Raw genomic sequence first — 23,341 nt, forward strand, 5'->3', positions numbered from 1 at the left:
ATTGCCTTGAAAAAGTGAAAAGACGTGCACATAAACACACTCAAACAGCACACGATAACCATGACATGATGTGCTGAACTTATCTTTGCCTGAGAAATCGAATTTACTTTTTTTTCAGACATGATCAAACCTCCGAATGAACTCAAATCTCTCTTTTCTCCAGGCCCTCCATCTGCTCCAGTAAGCGTCATCTCCTCAGTCAATGGGACCTCCGTGAATTTAGAGTGGGACCGTCCTCTGGATACAGGGGGTCGCAGCGACTTGCAGTACAGCGTGTTGTGTATGAAGTGCTCAGGAGAAGGAGGGCCCTGTGAGGACTGTTCATCCTCCCCTGGAGGCATCACTGGTGGAGGGAAGGCAGGTGGAGGGGCAAGTGTTGGGGCAGGGGGAGGAGGGATGGTGGAGCGTTCGGGCACGGCTGCGGTCCGATTCGTTCCTCGCCAGACCGGGCTGAAGGAGTCTTGGGTGACAGTGCTCAACCTGGTGGCCCACACCAACTACTCCTTCCGCATCCTGGCCATGAATGCAGTGTCACACCTAACCAATGAGCCAACACCTTACGCCGTGGTCAACATCACAACGAACCAGGCAGGTAGGGTTCAGAACAATGACGTACTGGAAATCATTACGAGGAGTTTAGTAGGCAGCACAGTTAATCACAACCTTATGTATATCCAGTGTATTTGGCTTGTACTTTTCCTCAAAATAAATTTTTCTGTCTGAAGTGCGATGAGAGGAAATGATCTTGGTGAAGAGTCAGCATTAGGTTAGGTGTGTATTTGTGACTTCATTACTTCCTGGTCCCCACATATATAATAGACGTTTTTCTCCAGAGGAGCTGGAGAACAAGCCACACCCTCCACACAAGGATCTGTAAAGTGTAGAAATTCAAAAACAGAAGATAGTAATACAAAGAACTCACAAGAAACACAAAAAAGAAACAAAGAAAAAATTAGGAAATATAAAACTGAAAAAAATACAAGGAATGTAAACTAATATGGAGTACAAGGATGTAAATTCCAATTTGAAGCCTGTAGCTCAGTGATCGCCATGCTAATGGCTACTTTCTCAGAGACTTTAAAGTAGAAACAATTGAGTTGTATGACAGAGATTTTGAAATAAAAGAGAAAGTGTCTTAACAGAAACTGAAAAAGTAATGACAGCAGAAAACGAACTGTGAGTTCAAGAGAATTCGCAAGTAGAAATGTTTGTAAGTCTTTTGGTAAAGATTTAAAGAGTTTGTAAATCTCTCACAAATACATTAAGGAGACTTTCTTTATTTTCTGTCATTTATATTCTGTTACAGTGGTGTAGTTTCTAATTAAAATAAAGCCAGTGAATATTAAAGAGATCCCTGTGAGGCAAAAGCACAGGCGTCAGACAATTATGTCTACTCTTGGATCTATGACATCACGGATGTGGTCATCTCAGGCCCAAGGCTTTAGTAGACACAGAATCTCCACCCTCCTTACAAATCTCATGCTCTGAGCCATTCAGAAATAAGTTGGCTTAAAGGGAGTGTGGTGTTAAGTAATAAAATAAATAATCATAAATACAAAATCTGTACGTGTAGCACATAAAGTAAATGAATGACAACGGCGTTACAGATCTATAAAGGTGCACTGAAGCAGGATTGTGACTGGTTTATATTGGTAGCATAAGATATGATTGCATCAGTGGTGCATGTTCATACATGCAAGTGCACACATCTAACCTGAAATAAGTCAGTGTGAAAACTATATAATAATCCGAAGCCAAAAGAAGAGAAATGTCATGAAAATTAAATGAAATAAAATGTTTAAATCTCAAGTTTAAAAGTCACCTGTGAGTTATTGGCGACTCACTTGCAGTCACATCATTCGGAGCCTTGGCTCTGTATCAGACATACTTTTCTCACTTTGTAGTTCTTTTACTGTCAAATGTGCAGAAGTGCCAAAATAACAATATTTAAAAGGAATGTGCTGTCTCAGTGACATTTTGTGCTGATAATGAAAAACAGGTTGTGCAATGTGCACTTTGTTTCTGTAAGGACTAGTTGGAATAGTTGCTACTGTCAGCAAACAGAACTCATGGCTAACTTTCTTCTATGCTCCACGCTGACGTCATGAACAGAACTCGGCCCATTTCTGTTGTGATGAATGTGACAGCAATGACTTGTAATCAGTCTCTGGTTGACTAGTTGGAAGTAACTGTTAGTGTCACTCACTGACTAATGCATGTCTCCAAAAGGACGTCTGGTACAAATGACAGGAGGTGAAAAGCAGTGTTTGTTCTTTTTAATACATCTGTAATACAACTTTGAATTAATTTTAAGACCAAATGTGAGTACAGCACACAAGTAAAAAGCCAAGTTAATACACTGATAACAATACAATATTTTTGTGCAACAGAATTACATTTAATCTAGGTTTAAAGTAAGACTTCATCAAGAAATCTTTTAATCTTTGTTAATTACACCTTGCCTTGGGCAACAATTAGAACCTCGATCTTATTAGCAGTTAAAATTCTAGAAACTCTAGAAATAAAGTTGGACGCCATCAGCGAGTGAGTTGCAGCTTAAAGCTAACAGCAGGTGAAAAAACAAACAAAACAAAAAGCCTGTCAGAGTAGGCCTTTACTTACTTTATAGTAACCTCATCTCCTTACGCTCTGTAACCATGGAAAAACATCTAGAGTTGACAAAACCTTGTCTTCCCTGTTTCTTGTGCAGCCCCCTCTGAAGTGTTAGCGATCCGGCAGGAGAACACCAGTCAGAACAGCGTGACTCTGCTGTGGCACGAACCCGATCAGCCCAACGGAGTTATCCTCGAGTACGACATCAAATATTATGAGAAGGTACGCCAGTTGCTACATCTGTACCACTCAAGCCTTAAAAACAGTTCTGTAGTCACTTGTTTGAGGCCGATGCCAACCTATTGTGCTTATTTTCCAAAAAGAACTTACGTGAAACTCTTCAGGCATCTCATGAGAGGAAAAACTGTACCTGTAAACGCATTGTCTTCAAAGGGCCTCGACTAAGCTGAGGCACAATATTGTGAAAACAGAGGAGTGACGGTTGGACAGACGCAGGATAACTTAATACAAGAAAAAGACCCTGCTGGCAGCTGAGCTACTTGAAAGGAAATGGGGTTTTGAGAGAATGAGAGCCAGAAAGCGAATGAGACGGTGTAGTTTTTCAACTTAGCGAAAGGGACAGTGACAGCGAGCGGCTTGGCGGGCGTGACCTGTCGATAAGCTAATTGCCACAAGTGTTTGCCTGAATGTGCATGTATGTGCATTTGGGTGAGTATGTGTGGTTTTCTGTGTGTGTGTGTGTGTGTGTGTGTGTACATGTATGTGCATTTGGGTGAGTATGTGTGGTTTTCTGTGTGTGTGTGTGTGTGTGTGTGTGTGTGTGTGTGTGTGTGTGTGTGTGTGTGTGCATTTGGGTGAGTATGTGTGGTTTTGTGTGTGTGTGTGTGTGTGTGTGTGTGTGTGTGTGTGTGTGTGTGTGTGTGTGTGTGTGTGTGTGGTTTGATAGAAATCAGCTAATTGCAGAGGGAGCAGCCTGAGAGCCGGCGGTCTCATAGCCAAACAAGCAGGATGGTGTGGGGAGTTCTGAAGGATTAGCTCGTCTCTTGCGCTGCTGTCTTAATCTGGCCTCGCTCAGGGGTGAGACGCCTGTGGGGGATTTTCAAGTGGACAAGTCAGCAATGTGCTTTCGTAAGGTTTTTTAGTACTGTACTGAACAACAGTGAGTCACGGCGAGGATGGTGGCTGCTGCAGCTGACGATGATGAAAACAAGAGAGAGCCAACACTTTATAATTTGGCTGTTATCCTTCCCCGGGACACCCAAATGATTCAGCTGCTCTACTGTCTCCAAGCACCTTGTAACTCTTTATATTGTTTTGTTGAGTGTTTTTCCACCACACATTTAAAATATGTCTAAATTATTGATAATGATATGATAATGATGAACATGATCAAGACTTCAAAATAGGAATATGATAAACTGCACATCCCCTTTTTGATGAATATGTACATGAAAACAGCTGAATTTTGTAACACAGATAGGTATGCATAATAATATTGACAATTCACTTTTAACTAAAAGATGCATCACAAATGAATCTAATATCAAAAAAGAAACAAGAAAATAGGACAAACACGATTCAGGGTTCATTTTTCTGACTGACAGAAGCAGATGAAAAGATTTTCTGAGGCATTTACATGGCAATAAAGTCTAACTGACAGAGCAGGTTATATTCATTTCCTGTGTTCAGCATTGGCTCTAATGAGTCTACTAGTTAAAGAAGACTGTAAGAAATAAAGTGAGTGTTGTGATAGCTGTGGTAGATTCAGTGTGATCTTCCATTTTTTTCAGTCGTCTTTAAAGGCACTTACAGGATAAATCTGGGCTGCAGTTTCCTTATTGTCACCGAATCCTATAATTCTGCCTCATTATTCATTACATCTTTTCTACGGTGTCTGCAAACCTCAGATCCAGGTCCTCTGCTTCATACTGAAGAGATTCATCATAAGAAATGGGCCTCAATAATAAAGTGTGATTTCCAAAAAAAGCTCAGTTACCTTTTTAAAACAATGGTGGCACTGTAGCTTTGATTAAATATTACTCAAACAGGTGGAAATGCTGCATCTTGTTGAGGTCTATTGTCAGCCATGGATCAATACACATTTGGCGCTCTGGTGGGTTTTCATGGAAGAATAATAGCGCATTTGGAAAGGAGTCCAAATAAACTATAGTGTTCATGCATTCATGTGATAAATGTAGTTTAAATTGTTGGTTTGAAGAATATCATCTGCCTGTTGTTTAAGTTTGTTTTTGTTAAAAATGGAATACACAGTAAAAAGTTTTTAATTGCCTACAAAACACAGATGAGGATGCAATATAAAAAGAAAGAGAATGAGAAAAAGTCGGGTTGCTAAGCAGCTTGCAGATGTGTAGCAGCTGTGGGCAGATAAAGCATCTTAAATAATGTGTGCTGTATGAGATTTACTAATTGTATGTCAGAAACATGGTGTAAGGCCAATAACCTCCTCCTCAACACTTCAAAAACCAAAGAACTCATAATAGACTTCAGAAGGAAAAAGGCAGAGATCCAACCACTATTCATAAATGGGGACTGTGTAGAAAGGGTGGCAAGCTTCCGCTTCCTGGGAGTCAATATAGAGGAGAACCTTTCCTGGAGTGTGAACACCTCCGAGCTGCTGAAAAAGGCCCAACAGAGACTGTACTTCCTGAGAATTCTCAGGAGGAATAACATCACACAGAGACTGCTGGTGTCCTTCTACAGAGCCACCATTGAGAGTGTTCTAACTTACTGCATATGCATCTGGTACACTAGCTGCACAGGGGCTCAGAGGAAAGCACTCCAAGGGATCATTAACACCGCCCAAAAGATCACTGGCTGCCCTCTCCCCACACTGGAAGTTCTACACAATGCCCACTGTTTTAAAAAGGCCCAAAACATCATAAAAGACACCTCACATCCTGGCCACTCCCTGTTCGAACTGTTGCCCTCAGGCAGACGGTACAGGGCAATCAGAGCAAGGACTAATAGACTCAAACACAGCTGTTATCCAACTGCAATAACACATCTGAATACTACAAAAAAATGTCCATCACGCCACTCTTGTGTTAATTTATGCACGGTCTGAAGCATGTGTGTGGGAATGTATGTGAATGTTTTACTGTTATATCTTATTAGTATTTTAAGTATTCTATCTATTTTATTTATTGAATTTTATTGTTTTATTTATATTTGATATTGCTAGGGATGATGCAATGATCGGGGACCATTCTTAATTTCGTTGTTCTCATGACAATGACAATAAAGTTTCTGATTCTGATTCTGATTCTGATTCTGATGGATCAGCCCACTAATTTGGCTGAATCAGTAGTTAGCATTTCCTTCAATTTTTTGTGTCCATTATTCTTGGCTTGTTTGCATCCAGTGTGTGCATGAAGTGTGTAAGCAGAACAGCCTGCAAGACTGTACGTTGGACTGTGTGTTTTTATATTGGGACATATATATTTGTCTTTACTGTGTGGTTTTATTTATTATTTGTAGAAAGGGTGTATATAAAATGTAAATAAGAACAGAATCCACTGACTTGCAACTCTCATGGCATATCATGAAATGAAAACTATGACTAAGAAGACCTGGGACCCAGGACTGTTGTCTAGATCAGACAAGAATGGGACAGCATCCTCTCCCAAAAATCCAGTACAGACTGTTATTAAAAGAAGCGACACTGGTAAACATCCCAGCCTAATTGCGTTGCCTTCATCTAATTTAAATGAGCTTAAAATTGCAATTTTTCTAATTTAGAATTTGGGACGTTTCTGTGTTCTATTATAAACAAAATACGGGTTTATGTAAATCATTACATTGTGCTTTTGTTTACATTTTAGACAGTCTCTCAGCTTTTGGGGGTTATGTCATTATTCTTTAAAAAAACACATTTTGAATGAAATGTGGGATTTTGTATCACTGCTTTAGAATTCACTTGTTCATTAATAAGAAATAAAGCCACTCATGTAATTGTGTGTTAAAGTAAATATTTTAGTTTTATGTCAACCCAGAGTGTTATATATTGCAATTTTTGTATCTCATTGTTATGTTTTTTGCAGGTGGTCCTGGATGCAGTAATATATATATAAATATCGAGGACCTGGGTTTGTCAAGAAAGAGACTTTGATTTGCAGCTTTGTGTTTTCCACTTGATTTTTTCCCCCCAGTCTGCTAATATTTAAATTTTTATTCACTTTTCATTGTGGTATTCAGTCACAGGCTTAGTCACAAAAACAGTCTAGCTTAGTGTAGACCCTAAAGGTTTCTTGCTTAGATTTGGTCTTGCTGTTGTTACAGTTTAATGCATCGCGCACTGATGCCAAATAACAACTTGAATGTAAAACGTGCTTAGCAAAGCATTTGTTTAGGAACATTACTCCACACCTCGAGAATAACAGCCGACTGATTTAATTCATTTCTGAAACACATTTTTGGAAGTCACACCAATCTTCACAACCCTAATCTTTAGATGTATTTGTCATTCTTGTAGGATAATGAAGAGCACAGTTACTCCACTCTGAAGTCCAAAAACACCAGCGCCCGAGTGTCAGGGCTGAAGCCAGGTACCAAGTATATCTTCCAGGTCCGAGCCAGAACCTCAGCAGGCTGCGGACGCTTCAGCCAGAACATAGAGATCCAGACTGGGAAAGCAGGTGTGTGTATGTGCGTGTACACTGGTCTGCGAGGAGAAAAGAAAAGAGAAAACGCTGTATCGCTAAATTGTTTGGTAAAATCTCCTGCTCTCCATGAGTCACTAGAAACCTTTGATACACTGGGAAAAAAAAGTCCAGTAACAACAGTTAAATGACTATCACCTCAAAGTCAAGCCAAACAGCACAGCATGGTCCTAGGCTGGAAAGGTTTGGGTGATAACTGCCCCAGTCCACCCCTCTGTTCCATTGATCTGTGCTTTGTTAGAGGGTCACCCCTGTCAGCAAAGCTGCAGCCTACACAGGCTTCAAACAGCTAAACACAGTGCTGCTGTGGGGTAGAAGTTTCATGTCTTTCACCTGAAGTAAGAACAACACAGACTGTTACAGAAAACTTCTATTCGAATATTTTTCTTTCCTAATAAGGGATTTGGCAGATAATGTCCTGAGCAGGCGCTAGGTCTGCAAAGCTCAACCACCTGCCTAGTTGGAGTCCCAGTGCTGTTTCACTGACTAATAGCCTCCTTTCGGAGGCTGTTCACCGGACCAAACTCTCGCTGACTGAACAAGAGGGCTGTACACATTCCATGAGCCTTCATGCTGAGTAATCAATAAGTCCCAAGTTTTGGGATTAGGCTTAGTCAGTGCACCACTTTAGTCCACGCTGGGTGGACTCTAATGAACAATGGGCATATGTACGGTTCCCAGAGGACAAAGATAGAATAACTTTTATTTTGCTGATACTCAACTTTCATTTCCAAAGGTCTTTAGCTGTTTTTGCACATGAACTGCAGCCCTGGGCTTTCCTTTTGCGTGCTTGCATAGGCAACAGTCGAGTTCATGTGTGACAACTGTTTTTGACAGTTATAAAATGGACTGGTTAAATTTGGTTACTTAAAATAAAATATTAAGGCTTTGATGATCCGTATTTAGTTCCAACATCAGATCAAATTTTTAACTTGTCTAGTAAATTATCCTTTGGCAGAATTCTGTATTGTTCTCTATATATTGTGAAGGTTTGCAGTGGGACCAGTTTGAGGACCATTTGGCACCATCCTGTCTTTTCAGGATTCAGCTTTTTTTAACATCCAGTTCATGTCAGTGTTTGGTAGTGGAGGTTATTTTGCCCTAATCAGTTGACAGTGGCTGGGTAGTCATACAGGCTGTGACATTGGCTCAGACTGTTAAATCTAACATCTATGTGTCAAATCTATATGTGTTTTTTAAGGTTTGCTATTTCTGTTAACCGACTTTCAACAGCCCAGTCCATCCATTTCATCCACATGTCTTGCCATTTCGTTTGCAATCAATTCTGACTCCGGTGCAGGATGATGACATCTCTATTCTTAATCCTGACAAGTACAAGACGCTGATTTCATCAGCTGTTTCTGAAACAGAGAAAGCAACTACCAATAGCCACGCAAAAATGTGGGTGAACGTTAGGTCAGCTGTCAATATCACATAATTACAGAAAATTGCCAATAATTTTCTCACACAAAGCTGTAATTAATTCTACCATCATCAACATTTTCAAGCAGACCTTTTGGAGAAAAGGCGAAATTAGTTTCAAACTCATACTGGAAACCTTCTACTGTCACTTTCAATTTACATGATATATACAGTGGGGCAAAAAAGTATTTAGTCAGCCACCGATTGTGCAAGTTCCCCCACTTAAAATGATGACAGAGGTCAGTAATTTGCACCAGAGGTACACTTCAACTGTGAGAGACAGAATGTGAAAAAAAAATCCATGAATCCACATGGTAGGATTTGTAAAGAATTTATTCGTAAATTAGGGTGGAAAATAAGTATTTGGTCAATAACAAAAATACAACTCAGTACTTTGTAACATAACCTTTGTTGGCAATAACAGAGGTCAAAGTTTACTATAGGTCTTTACCAGGTTTGCACACACAGTAGCTGGTATTTTGGCCCATTCCTCCATGCAGATCTTCTCGAGAGCAGTGATGTTTTGGGGCTGTCGCCGAGCAACACGGACTTTCAACTCCCGCCACAGATTTTCTATGGGGTTGAGGTCTGGAGACTGGCTAGGCCACTCCAGGACTTTCAAATGATTCTTACGGAGCCACTCCTTTGTTGCCCGGGCGGTGTGTTTTGGATCATTGTCATGTTGGAAGACCCAGCCTCGTTTCATCTTCAAAGTTCTCACTGATGGAAGGAGGTTTTGGCTCAAAATCTCACGATACATGGCCCCATTCATTCTGTCCTTAACACGGATCAGTCGTCCTGTCCCCTTGGCAGAAAAACAGCCCCATAGCATGATGTTTCCACCCCCATGCTTCACAGTAGGTATGGTGTTCTTGGGATGCAACTCAGTATTCTTCTTCCTCCAAACACGACGAGTTGAGTTTATACCAAAAAGTTCTACTTTGGTTTCATCTGACCACATGACATTCTCCCAATCCTCTGCTGTATCATCCATGTGCTCTCTGGCAAACTTCAGACGGGCCTGGACATGCACTGGCTTCAGCAGCGGAACACGTCTGGCACTGCGGGATTTGATTCCCTGCCGTTGTAGTGTGTTACTGATGGTGACCTTTGTTACTTTGGTCCCAGCTCTCTGCAGGTCATTCACCAGGTCCCCCCGTGTGGTTCTGGGATCTTTGCTCACCGTTCTCATGATCATTTTGACCCCACGGGATGAGATCTTGCGTGGAGCCCCAGATCGAGGGAGATTATCAGTGGTCTTGTATGTCTTCCATTTTCTGATGATTGCTCCCACAGTTGATTTTTTCACACCAAGCTGCTTGCCTATTGTAGATTCACTCTTCCCAGTCTGGTGCAGGTCTACAATACTTTTCCTGGTGTCCTTCGAAAGCTCTTTGGTCTTGGCCATGGCGGAGTTTGGAGTCTGACTGTTTGAGGCTGTGGACAGGTGTCTTTTATACAGATGATGAGTTCAAACAGGTGCCATTCATACAGGTAACGAGTGGGGGACAGAAAAGCTTCTTACAGAAGACGTTACAGGTCTGTGAGAGCCAGAGATTTTCCTTGTTTGAGGTGACCAAATACTTATTTTCCACCCTGATTTACGAATAAATTCTTTACAAATCCTACCATGTGAATTCATGGATTTTTTTTTCACATTCTGTCTCTTACAGTTGAAGTGTACCTCTGGTGCAAATTACTGACCTCTGTCATCATTTTAAGTGGGGGAACTTGCACAATCGGTGGCTGACTAAATACTTTTTGCCCCACTGTACTTACTTAACTTTGAAGATATACAGAATGGACAGAGTGAGCATGTTTTGCTATTACTTTGTACACACTAAAAATTAATAATGTGAAAAAATGTACATGATGCAATAACGTCTTTCACGGTAAGTCATAGTAATGGTAAAAGAAAGTACACCATTTCTGCTTCCATAGGAAATCCAACTGAAAGTAGAATCCAAGTGCTGCTGATAAAATGCACTTGCTGAACTTGATTATCTGCAAGCGTGAGCACCTTTATAAAAGCCGAAATTTTAGCAGTTTATTGGTTTTGGAGCATTTGTTAACTTAGTGTCAAGGAGAAAAGGCATCATCAGCAATTATTGCTGCTCAGTTGTCTTGGAAGGGTTATAAGACCAAACTAGCAAACAATACACACACACACGCACATACATAAAAAAAAATCCCCTCTCGCCCCTGCTGGTGGTCTATCCTTCGAGCTTGGATCCTCTACCAGAGGCCTGGGAGCTTGAGGGTCCTGTGCAGTACCTTAGCTGTTCCTAGGACTGCTCTCTTCTGGACAGAGATCTCTGATGTTGTTCCTGGGATCTGCTGGAGCCACTCGCCTAGCTTGGGAGTCACCGCACCTAGTGCTCCGATTACCACAGGGACTACTGTTAACGTCACCCTCCACATCTTCTAGGGTTCTTCTCTAAGCCCTTGGTATTTCTCGAGATTCTCGTGTTCCTTTTCCTGATTTGCTATCACTCAGTATAGGTCAGCTGTCAGCCATCTTCCTCTGCTTGTCATTTTGCCTCAGGGGCATTTTGAAACATCTGCACCTGAGATCTTCCTGGTGCGGTAAATCCCAGACTCTATCAATCTTGTGCTACCTGATATTCCTGCCAGTTCTTTTTGTACTGATGAACGGGTACATGGCTCAAAACATGAGTGTTTTGAGCATGGTATGAGCCCCATCAGATAGAGGAAATGATCAACATCCAGAAATCCTACCAGTGGCTGGACAAAGCTGGACTGAAAGACAGCACAGAGGCACTAATCATGGTAGCACAGGAACAAGCTCTGAGCACAAGATCCATAGAGGCTGGGGTCTATCACACCAGGCAAGACCCCAGGTGCAGGCTATGTAAAGATGCCCCTGAAACAATCCAGCACATAACAGTAGGGTGCAAGACGCTAGCAGGCAGGGCATACATGGAACGCCATCAGCACGTGGCCGGCATAGTGTACAGAAAAATCTGTGCTGAGTATGGCCTGGAAGGCTTGGAAGGTCAAAATGGGAGCCGCCCCCTAGGGTGGTTGAGAATGACTGTTCCTGTTTGATTTCCAGATATAGACTGACAAACTGGTGATGGTTAACCAACCAGATATAGTAGTGGTGGAGAAGCAGAGTGATAGACGTAGCGATACCAAACGACAGCAGCATCACGAAGAAGGAACATGGGAAGGTGGAGAAGTACCAAGGGCTCAGAGAAGAGCTCAAGAAGATGTGGAGGGTGAAGATAACATTGGTCCCAGTTGTGATTGGAGCACTTGGTGCAGTGACTCTGAAGCTAGGCGATGGGCTCCAGCAGATCCCAGGAAAAACATCCAAGATCTCTGTCCAGAGGAGATCAGTCCTAGGGACAGCGAAGATACTATGCAAGACCCACAAGCTCAATTGTTTATATTATGAGAGATCACAAAAACCACATTGTGTCACAGGGATCTTCACACCTCGGATATTTGCATTTGTTGGCTTGGAGACTATATTGTTCACTAGCCTCAAATTTTGATCAATATTTCTTTTCACTCTATAAAAACTCTGTCTTTCTTGTTCCCACATTCACTGCTACTAAGCTCATCTGATAGTTGGTGCACACTTCTAACACTTACTGTGTACTTCAGTGTTCACTGAACCAAAACGTTTAGTTTTATTATGCAGATCAACTCAGACATCGATGTATCTATGTATGACAGTGTACTTAAAGATATAGATGTAATCTTTTATGACAACATTCGGTCTTTCTGGGTATTTGACCACATTAGCTGGATATTTCCTACCTAATGTGATGGACAAACAGGAGGTGATTGTTAAATGGTGAGGCTATTTAACAAAGCTCCAAATTTCTGTTTATCTTGTTTAACCAATGACACTCTACCTGCCACCTGTGTTTACCAGTGTCTGTGTTTGTGTAAACTGTGAGCATTTGTGGCAGCGTTCCCTCAGCTAACACACTGTGTTTGTGTGTCTCTGCAGTTCCTTTGCGTTACAACACCATGACCATCATCTGGATCTGCATGGCCCTGGTGTCTGGTCTGGTCACCTTTCTGGCCATCATCATCTGCAGGAAACGGCAAGGCTACACTTTACCACACTACCCATCTCTGCTGTGTGTGGAACAATTTCTTACACTACTCTTACGACCATGCCTCTTTGTGTAGTTTCTTTTGATCAAATCTCTCGTGTGCGCTGTATTTCTCTCAGCTGTTGCCACCTAAAAATGTGGGAGAAGATATTGTTTAAGCCTGTGTTTGAGAAGTACCATTAGTACCTTTTAGTACCCCTTATGACGTTAAAATGTTTGTAATGCTAGATGCACAAGAAGTCTGCATGCTATATTTTCAAGCTTAAGTATAATGTATAAAGGAGAATTTTGAAGGCTAATATTCCTTAGCCCTTGCTGTCTTATTTAGCTAATTTCCTAACTTGTAATTTCCACCTCATAGTGGTTTTAATTATGTTGATTCATGTCCAGTAGCTTGCAAGCCAAATATTCATACTTATCCCACCCCCCTACCCCTCCCTTTTGATGTCTTTTAGTTACATCTCTGTAGAACTGTACCAAATAATTAATTTCATTGCCCTTAATTAATTTACACTTCAGTGCATATTAGGTTTTTCATTGCCAATAGAAAAAGTGGGAAAAAATATAATGAGTTAGAGAACTCCAGACAAGATCCTGCTGTCGTGACTGGAGAGTTTTTAGCATATGCCACTGAGGCAAAAGAAAAAGAAAAAAGAAGAGTTGGTATTTGAGTTTAGGGGGATGGCCACTTTACTCATGAAAATATTTAACTACAAGGCAATAATAAACCACAAGGGAAAGGTTTAGTTTTTACAAAGAAAGTAAACTGCATTAAACAGCGTTGCAAAATATTAATAGATATAATATATCTATTATACTGATTAAAATTTTAATGCAATATATATCTAAGAAAATAAAACAAAGTAGCCTAGCTAATGCTAGCAGTCATGCTAATGCTAGCATGCATCTCATTTGTTACTCATCTCACTTTTTTAGCTGATGGTCAGTATTTAGTGGACATACCAGGCTCTAGAGCTCTAGACCTACATATTTACCACCTGCTTTTTTTTTCTAATGACCTGCAGGGGGTGAGTCCTGCAGTTGCAAAAACACTTTTTAAGAGTAATTTGAGGTGAAATTCCTTCTTGTTCTGTGATACTTTCCTGATGACTTTATGGGTTCAGTCACTAGTTTGAGGGCATATTGAACACAACATCTTTTAAATTATGGTCCAAATTAGAGTCAGAAATGAGAATAAACCAAGATTTACTTATAACATGGGTGCAGTGCCCCTCAGTTTTACAGTGTGATCAATCATCCTGTTTTAAAACACCAAGGTGATGACAGGGAAACCTCTCAGCTCAAGGCTCTAAAACAGAACTTTACTAACATTAGGTACATGGTATACATATACCAAAGTATACATGTAGGTTGGTAAATGGGTACCAATGGTAAAATCCATCTTATATATACAGTCTATGCTAATAAGCACCATAATCACTTTGTTGCACTCTGGGTAGGTTGTCAGTCACTGATTTATTATACATCTTTATCAAAATAGTAAACTAGGATATTTTTACATGTAAGCAGGAAATGAAATACCCTGCAGTGCATCAGTGTAGACCTAACATCAAAAAACACATGCCCTAAAGCTACAGTGGCAACATTTGAACGTGTATGAGTGAAGAAGTCATTTTCCTTTTCGCTCTTAAATGTACTCCTGGGATGTCTTTGCTTTGCCTTGTCAATATGAATATTGATTCTAATAATGTTGAGTTTTAATTATGTGGACATGCCCATAGAAAAAGGTTTTCTATTATAAAAATGATACCTCACCTCGCCAAACTAACAGAAAGGAATTTTACTCTTTAACCTTTTATCATCCTCCAATTCACCAACAACCAGTCTAGAGTTAGGGGTAGGGTAATTGGAACCCCTGTGTGGAGAAGCTTTTAACAGAAAACATGCCAAAATGATGTATATATAATGTATGAAACTATAAGAAAAGTCCCCTTGTTTCTACATTACATTTTATTCTGCAGCTATAACAAAAAACACCTAGACCACCTCAACCAGTCTACCCCTTGACTGGTTGCCAGTAACACCGTAAAGTCTCACTGCTTGTTGTTAATAAATGACTAAGTGTCAGTAAGTGATGAATAGCTTTGTTAAACTTAGTAATTAATTATGAGCAAATATTGATTTAGTAATTTTCAACTATACTTAGAGTTTGAAAGTGTTTTCCACTATTGTCCTGTATTCATCCCTCTGTATATGTATGGGCATGTGTGTGTGTGTGTGTTTTTGTGGCCGTGCGTGTGTGTGTGTATGTGTGTGCTTTGTATAGACACTGTGGCTATAGCAAAGCCTTCCAGGACTCCGACGAGGAGAAGATGCATTACCAGAATGGTCACGGTATGTTTGGCCCATTTCTCAATTATTACTAATAATAGATTAGATGGCATTCTTTGACAAAGTCGCATTTTCATCCCTGTTTAATAAAGTTCATCCTCAGAGCAAACAATTTTCATCAGGCTCTGAGTGATTACAGGAGAATACACTCCTTGGCCCCTGCATGCTGTGTATTCTTCCACTCCCTCTGTCTGCTCTTTTTTCCGTGTCATTTCTCTCCTCTTTCATCAGGTTTTCCCTGCACACACCGGTGACGGGGCTCAGATGCGATGTTGCTCTCATTCTCCAATATGTGACCAAATGCTAATGTTGTTTATCTTAGTGTCATTCCCCGATGCGAGGTTCTATATCGACCCACACACGTACGAGGACCCCTGCCAGGCGGTCCACGAGTTTGCCAGAGAAATTGAAGCTTCCAGGATCAAAATAGAGAAAATCATTGGTTCAGGTAAAACCATGAACTTGTGTGTGCTCACACACACACACACACACACACACACACACACACACACACACACACACACACACATAGTGAGAATCATTGGCTATGCTAACTTAAAATCATTGGCCGGTGTAAAGGCTGTGGTGTGCAGCAGAGAGGAGGATAGCAAAGTGGAATCAGAGCGTTGCGTGGGGCTGTCAATCAAAGCTCCTCAGACAGGAAGAGAATACTAACACTGTGTCAGCCTCACAATTCACTGTGCTACATATGACTGCTACAGCCAGAGACAAATAGAAATGTATGACACAGACGCATTCAAACAGTGCAACCACCAGTTTAAAGTTCTGTTGAGCTAAAGATAAGAATGGATTGCTAATTAGCTCTTGGCAGCTTTTGCACATATATGTGAACAGATAGTTTGTAAGTGGGTTGTTTTCTCTTATCTACCCTGGCAAATTAAATGACATGTTCTCATTCACACAAATGGCTTAGGCGTGGGTGGAGGGTGCAGGGAAGCACGACAAATATTTACCATTGTGGAACAGATTTAAAGGCTGAATATGTTTGATGTGCTGCATTACTGTGTTCCTCTGCCATGTTTTCAGGGGAGTTTGGGGAGGTTTGCTACGGACGTATGAGGCTCCCGGGAAAACGAGACATCCCAGTGGCTCTAAAGACCCTGAAGGCAGGATACACAGAAAAGCAGAAGAGAGACTTCCTGGCCGAGGCTTCAATAATGGCCCAGTTCGACCACCCCAATGTCATCCGTTTAGAGGGGGTAGTAACTCACAGTACGCTCCATCAACTACAATATATCATTGTGAAAAATATAGATCATTTTCAAAACTATTTGCTTTCAGACACAGGTGTGGCAAGACCTGTATTAATTCTGAACTGCTTATTCCACTATACTTGCAATTGTGGCACAGAAACTCTAGAGAGGGAGGCCTGCCTGAAATGCTTTGGCAGCACACGTGTCGTCAACATTATCAACTATAGCATGCTAGCTGGGCTGGGGTACCCTTCCAGATGGGCAAACACTATTACAAAGGATGTGTTTATTCACTCTAATGCTTGATTTACAGTACTTCATTAAATCCCGATGCCCTATGCAGTTTCCTAGCTTGATGTACTCTTTAAACTTCTCATTGTAGCTATGCAGACCACAACATGCATATTACTACTAAATGATGATAGTGTATAGTTAAACAAAGTTCAGTATTTTTGTTTTTCCCATTTTCATAGCTCACATTCCAAGTCCAACATTAACAGCTCTGTTTAAATCTTAATAGCGGAGCAGTCCTGGCACATCAGCAGACAAGTGTAAAAGCAAACAACACAAGTCTCTGGGGATTCAATGATTTTATTTATTTTTTTGCTTTTTTGGCTAATTGGAAACAGAGGCAGAGCCAGACTTTTATCTGCTGAGGCTCTGGCCACGCATCGGACCAATCCAAATAACCAACGAAGAAAGCCTGGGAGCTACACATACTCACAGAACCAGGCTTGCAGCTAGCAACTAATATTTTGTCTAGCAAAAATCTTTAATGCAGAATTACTTCACAGTTGTAGTTTTGTCAGGAACATTCAAACAGTGCAAGCACCAGTTTGAATTCTAATTGTCCCGTTAGATTTATCAAAAAATGAGAACGTGACTTTTTGTGGTCTTCCAAATTAAGTATTAATATCAGCCTTACCACACCTCTAAAAACGGTTTGACGAGGCACTGCAGCTTCTCTGATCACACATGTACATAAAGTCAATTTTGTCTATTGATTAAATAAATAAAGTTTCCAGTGAAAAGCCAGTGTTACTACAGTGCATCCAAATAGTATTCACTGTGCTATAATTATTCCACATTTTGTTAAGTTACATCTCCACGATCTCCTCCATGATGTGGAGAACCACACACCTGCTTATTTATAATGTCCCGTAGTTTACATTGTATGTCATAAACCAAGCCATGAAGTCCAAGGAATTGTCTGTAGACCTCCAAGACAGGATTGTATTGAGGTACGGATCTGGGGAAGGTACAGAAATAATTCTGCAGCATTGAAGTACTCAGTGAGCACACTGGCCTCCATCATTCATAAATGGAAGAACCCTTTATGAATGATGACTCTTCCTAGGCTGGTTGCTTGGCCAATCTGAGCTTTCAGAGTAGAAGGGCCTTAGTCAGGGAGGTTACCAAGAACCCGGTGGTCAATCTGACAACCATTTCTGCAATCAGGTCTGTATGGTTGAGTGGCTGAACAGAAGCTACTCCTCAGTTAAAAGCACATGACACTCCTCCTGGAGTTTACCAAAAAACACCAGAAGGACACTCAGACCATGAGAAACAAAATTCTCTGGTCTGATGAAACAAAGATTGAACTCTTTGGCCTGAATGCCAAGCATCATGTCTGGAGGAAACCAGACATTCAGCACTCGGCCAATACCATCCCTACAGTGAAGCATGGTGGTGGCAGTATCATGATGTGAGGATGTTTTTGGGCAGCCAGAACTGTGGGACTACTAGGTTGAAGGAAAGATGAATGGAGCAATGTACAGAGACATCCTTAAAGATAACTTATTCCAGAGTGCTCTGGACCTCTGACTGGGGAGAAGGTTCATCTCCAACAGGGCAATGACCCTGACCACATAGCCAACATAACAAAGGAGTGGCTTTGAAACCACTCTAAGTATGCTGTTACAAGCTTGGCACACTTATTTTTGCCAGTTTCTCCCATTATTCTTTACAGAATTTCTTAAGCTCCATCAGGTTTTTCAGATCCCTCCAGAGATGTTCAATTGGGTCCAAGTCTGGACTCTGCGTGGGACACTCAAGAATATTCACAAAAAGTTGTGGCTGTAATTGATGCTTCAACAAGGTTTTGGCCAAAAGCTGTGAATACACTGTAGGTATACTTTAAAGGCTAAAATTGTACTTCTAGTTTCTATTTCATTGTATATCCTTAAATCTCATACTACCATCATATTTAAATATTTTAATCAATTCAAACACCAAAATAAACAGATGAACACACTGTGAAGCTGTTTGGAAAGCCTGGAGAACTATTGATCAAGACTACTAAGAAAGTCTAACTCCCTAAAGAAAATAAAGCAATGCGGGCATTTAAAGACTTTTGCACACAATTTATGATGTAGGCATCCCTTTTGTAACAGCATATACACTGCCAGGCCAAATGAAAAGTCTGTTTCATTGGATCACCTTTACTTTTAATGACAGGACACATTAATTGTAGCATAAGTTTATGCAGTTATTTCCATCCAGAGTTGCATTAACTGTGTGTCAAGATTTTCTATTGATGATGGGAAAATTGGAATACTGTATAAATTCTTCTCCGGCAAATCTCAAGTTTTCTAAATGGGGCTAAGGTCTAGAGTCTGTGGTGGTCAATTCATGTGTGATCATGTTGTCTCAGTGGGCTCAGAGTCCACTGAACCTTGGCAGAAGAAAAAGATCAGTTATCTGGTAATACTGCCTGAAAGCGTAAAACTGGACTTATCAGACCACATGACCTTTTCTCAATCCAATCTTTTTGCTCCCGAGCAAAGTGAAGCCTTTTTTTTTAGTAACTTTACTTGTTAAGTGTTTTTGTTTAAGCTAAATAGTTACTTAGTCCCAGTTCCTGGAGTTCTCTTCATAATGTGCAGGTGGACATGCTCTTACTGAAACATAGCTTAGGTTTATCTTTTTACAATTTGATTTCATCAAATGTTTCACTGATTTCCAATCAGGAACATGTGATATTTTTCTTGATTTCTTACTCATACATGATGTTTCACCACTACCCTTCCATCCCCTTAGTTGTTTTCCTTGCTTGGTGCAGGCCAGTAATCGTACCCTTCTGAAAAAGAGTAGTATCTGTTCCACAACCATGGGGCATGTTTTCTAGCATAAAACGATCATCACTGCATTAAAAAACAACCTGTTGCCATGTGAATCATACTAATCAAAGCAGTAATGATTCAATACAAGGCTTTTATCTATTTTGGTGACTTTTAGCGCCTCTTTAATGGAAATGGTATGAGTTGGAAATCTATGGATTAGAGAAATAAAAATCTAATTATATGGTTTTATGGTTTATATGGTTTTGTTGAGATTTAGATGTATAATTTAGCTGTCTCATTTTGGTTGAAGAAGATTCACATTGTGCTGGAATTCCATACAGCATGTAATTTAATAAATGATACTGTAGATAATAATGTAGAGGAGACAGCCAGTTTGGGGGTGGGTGGGTTGTACAATGTGCAGCTTTGAAATACTAGAAGAACATTCCTAGATGATCACAGATTCAACATCTCTCTCTTGCGTATTTTCCAAGTTGTATATATAACTGTCAGCAACTTTTCACAATTTATTTGAACAAATTGCTACAGTAAGCAGCTACCAGCGAAGTGTCGCATTCAGACCTTCCTTGAGTCTAATTAAATTGTTGTCTATTTGTGTGGAAGCACTACAGACTCACAACTTAATTAGAATTAGTATGCAGTGTCGCTAAAGACAAGAAACTCTTCCAAGAAACCACCTGTATAGTTAGACACTGACAAGTAAGAGAGAAGGACAGAATATTACAGGTTTTTGAGTGATCGAATCCCTTTAAGAAAATAGAGGTAAACACATTAAATAATAGAATTAAGACATTGCATCTGTTTTTATTCAGCACCTGCATCACTTACTGTACAGTGTGTACAAACAAATAAATAGCTGATATCCAAATAAGCTCATAAGGTTTTTGGTTGGTGTTTCCAGGCAAACCAGTGATGATCATCACAGAGTACATGGAGAATGGTTCTCTGGACTCCTTCCTCCGGGTTGGTATTTAAACTCTCAGTTAAAGAGCTCTATACTCCTTTTTCCTTTAATGCCATCTCATTTCAACTGTTTTAGTGCACTTCTGACTGTTGATGAGTTGTTCAGCTAACAGTTTGTGTAATGTCTTCCTTCCTTTGATTTTCTCCTAATGCGTTAGTGGAGGGGTTTGTGCTACTCACTTTCAAATGCTAGCTGCATGTCCAAGAACTCAACCCACTGTAGCATCAGAAATAATATGGTAATAGACCAAACACAAAACAGCAATCATGTTCAGCAGCTATTGAAATGTTCATGAAACTTTAAAGAAAAGTGTTGCCTTTTGGCAACCATCTTGGTAATGCCTGGGACAGTTATTGTGAAGCTCCTATCTTGGATGGGGAAAGACCCATAGCTGTCCTTTCAGTGATCACTGGCACATAAAAAATGAGATCTGTCTTTTAAAATGCTGTTCATTCTAAGATAAATGTGTCTGGCTCAGTCTACATGAAACAAATTCCATCTTCAGTTTTTCTATGCAGTAAACCAAGAAAATAAATCTTTATCATGAACCGTAACTACGTGCATATATCAATGCAGCATTATAATTGTCTCATATTTTACCCAGTTTCTGTTACTGACTTGGTCTTTTTTGGGCAAAAACTGGACAACCACCATCTGCTCTGCTGTAAAATTTCACTATATATTTATGTTCAGGACTCACCGAGTGCCAAAACTCTGTTTTAAAATCTCTCCAATAACACATAACGTGGTTGTGCAAATGAGTTTGTGCCTGGCTGTAAACTGCCCCTGGCACACACACACACACAGAAATGGAAAATTAAAATAAGGCTTTGTTTTTCATTTATACTCAAATCTAATTTTGAAGCAACCTATTCATGAAGCTTTGATTCACAACTTTCATTAGTTTTCTGGTGTTTTGTCAATTTTACTATGTTTCCCCTATTAACATTCGTCAGATGGCTAGTGAACCACCACAGGTAGGTTAGGAATAGATTTGTGTTTAGACACGTTGGATAAGCAGTTTCAAAAACTGCTCGTGTGGCCTTTCAGATCATCTCCCTCACGCATTTTGGCCTCTCACCTCTGTGATAAGATTTCCATTTGAGTATGCCATATAGGGAAACACTACATACAGTGCGTTGGTATGAACCTAGCACTAACTTTACCAGTCATAACCAGTAACTGGTGAACTTTTAGCACTTTAAACTCACCTTAATTCTCATTAAAAACACTGAATCTTGTGCCCTCATTAACATCTTTGAAAAATAGCACTGACACCACAGCAGAGATCAATTCAGTTGTTAAAATGGAAAAAAAAAATCCTATCTTGTGATGTTGGGCATTTTTTCTGTTGATGTTTGGTGTTTGCATGTTTCAGAGTACAGTGACATTACTGACAGTGTGATGCAGAGCTGTTTCAAGGAGTTGAGAATAGTGTAGAGGAGCAAATATGAAAGTTTTCTTTACATCATGTATAGGTTGGTTTAACATTGTATTACATTGACAATGTCAAACAGCTCCTGTATTTGCTCATATGATAATACAGCAGATTATTACTTAAAGCAAATCCCTGTCATGTTTTATTCTCTTATCTTTACTCTTTGCTCTATCTTGATTAAAATCTCTTCTATTATCACTGCTTATCTTCTCAGCTGCTATGCCATCGCATTCTTTTATTTTTTTTGATCTAGCCTTAATACTCTACCTCCCTGCCACTCCCTTCCTGATCTTTAAATTTTTTTTGTTCCTTCTTGCAGAGACACGATGGCCAGTTTACCATTATCCAGCTGGTTGGCTTGCTGCGTGGCATCGCAGCCGGCATGACCTACCTGTCTGACCTGGGCTACATCCACCGCGACCTGGCCGCGCGCAACGTCCTGGTCAACAGCAACCTGGTGTGTAAGGTGTCTGACTTTGGGCTATCCAGAGTACTCGAGGATGACCCAGACGCTGCATACACCACCAGTGTGAGTTTTCACATTGAGGCAAGCATTAATGCAGCGACACACTCACACACACACACACACATGCATGCAGGTGTGATATTGTCTCCTATTAACTTTGCTATAACACACAAAATGACATATGATTTAAGATGAATGAATGACATAATAATTAAAATATTTGTATAATAACACACTTAATGTAACATAATATTACTAATCACTAGGAATGATCTTTTTTTAACAATAGAATATGCATTTAACTTAATAATGTTTATTTTGCTTATAAGTGACAGTGAAAACTGGAGCAGTGGAGTATAGGCTAATGGAGATCATAGATCACGGTTCACTTTTCCTTCTTTTTAACTCAGTTGTAGTTGTCTCATTCTAAATGTAAAGGTTTAACAACATAAAGCTGTTTATATCTGCAGCTTATTAATACAATTTGTCCTGCCGTTATTTAAAAATGCTTCTGTTGTGCCTTATCTCCCATAAGATCTTGCAGCTTTTAAAGAATAGCCACACTAGCACCACACCAGAAGCTGGTATATCTTGATTCCCGCTGATTCCTTTGAGGCCCCAGTTTTGTGTAAATGCCCAAATAAATTGATGGAGCGCCTTTAATTGTGTTGCTCAAGGCATCAACTTCAGTAAAATATAATCACATTCTGACCTTTAACTATCTAATGATAAATATCTATGCTACACTTTTATGAACACATCGAGCTTCTGAGATTATTATCACAGCATGTCTGTTCTGTCTCCACAACTGTAGAAAATACATTATCCAACACATCTTAAACTATAATTGGTGTTTAAAACCAACACACACACACACACACACACACACACACACACACACACACACACATATATATATATATATATATATATATATATATATATATATATATATATACACACACATATATATATATATATATATTGCACATATATATATATATATTGCACATATATATATATATATATTGCACATATTAGGGGTGCAACGATAT

General features: G+C 40.0%; 1 protein-coding gene across 4 annotated transcripts in view; it reads left to right on the plus strand.

Moving 5' to 3' along the window:
• epha8 (eph receptor A8) overlaps window positions 1-23,341 on the plus strand; it is a 159,090-nt gene that overhangs the window by 121,964 nt on the left and 13,785 nt on the right. Inside the window, exons 8-16 of one of the 4 annotated variants that reach the window (XM_082533556.1) lie at window positions 164-592; window positions 2,711-2,835; window positions 7,067-7,229; window positions 12,661-12,793; window positions 15,057-15,124; window positions 15,444-15,569; window positions 16,169-16,354; window positions 20,320-20,381; window positions 22,140-22,367. In XM_082533556.1, the coding sequence (XP_082389682.1) occupies window positions 164-592; window positions 2,711-2,835; window positions 7,067-7,229; window positions 12,661-12,793; window positions 15,057-15,124; window positions 15,444-15,569; window positions 16,169-16,354; window positions 20,320-20,381; window positions 22,140-22,367 (1,520 nt within the window). The remainder of the gene's footprint in view (window positions 1-163; window positions 593-2,710; window positions 2,836-7,066; window positions 7,230-12,660; window positions 12,794-15,056; window positions 15,125-15,443; window positions 15,570-16,168; window positions 16,355-20,319; window positions 20,382-22,139; window positions 22,368-23,341) is intronic. The other 3 variants (XM_082533557.1, XM_082533558.1, XM_082533559.1) reach the window with 3 other exon arrangements.

The sequence above is a fragment of the Aulonocara stuartgranti genome, assembly GCF_965226115.1.
Source record: "Aulonocara stuartgranti genome assembly, chromosome: 5".
In the NCBI taxonomy this organism is placed as follows: domain Eukaryota; kingdom Metazoa; phylum Chordata; class Actinopteri; order Cichliformes; family Cichlidae; genus Aulonocara; species Aulonocara stuartgranti.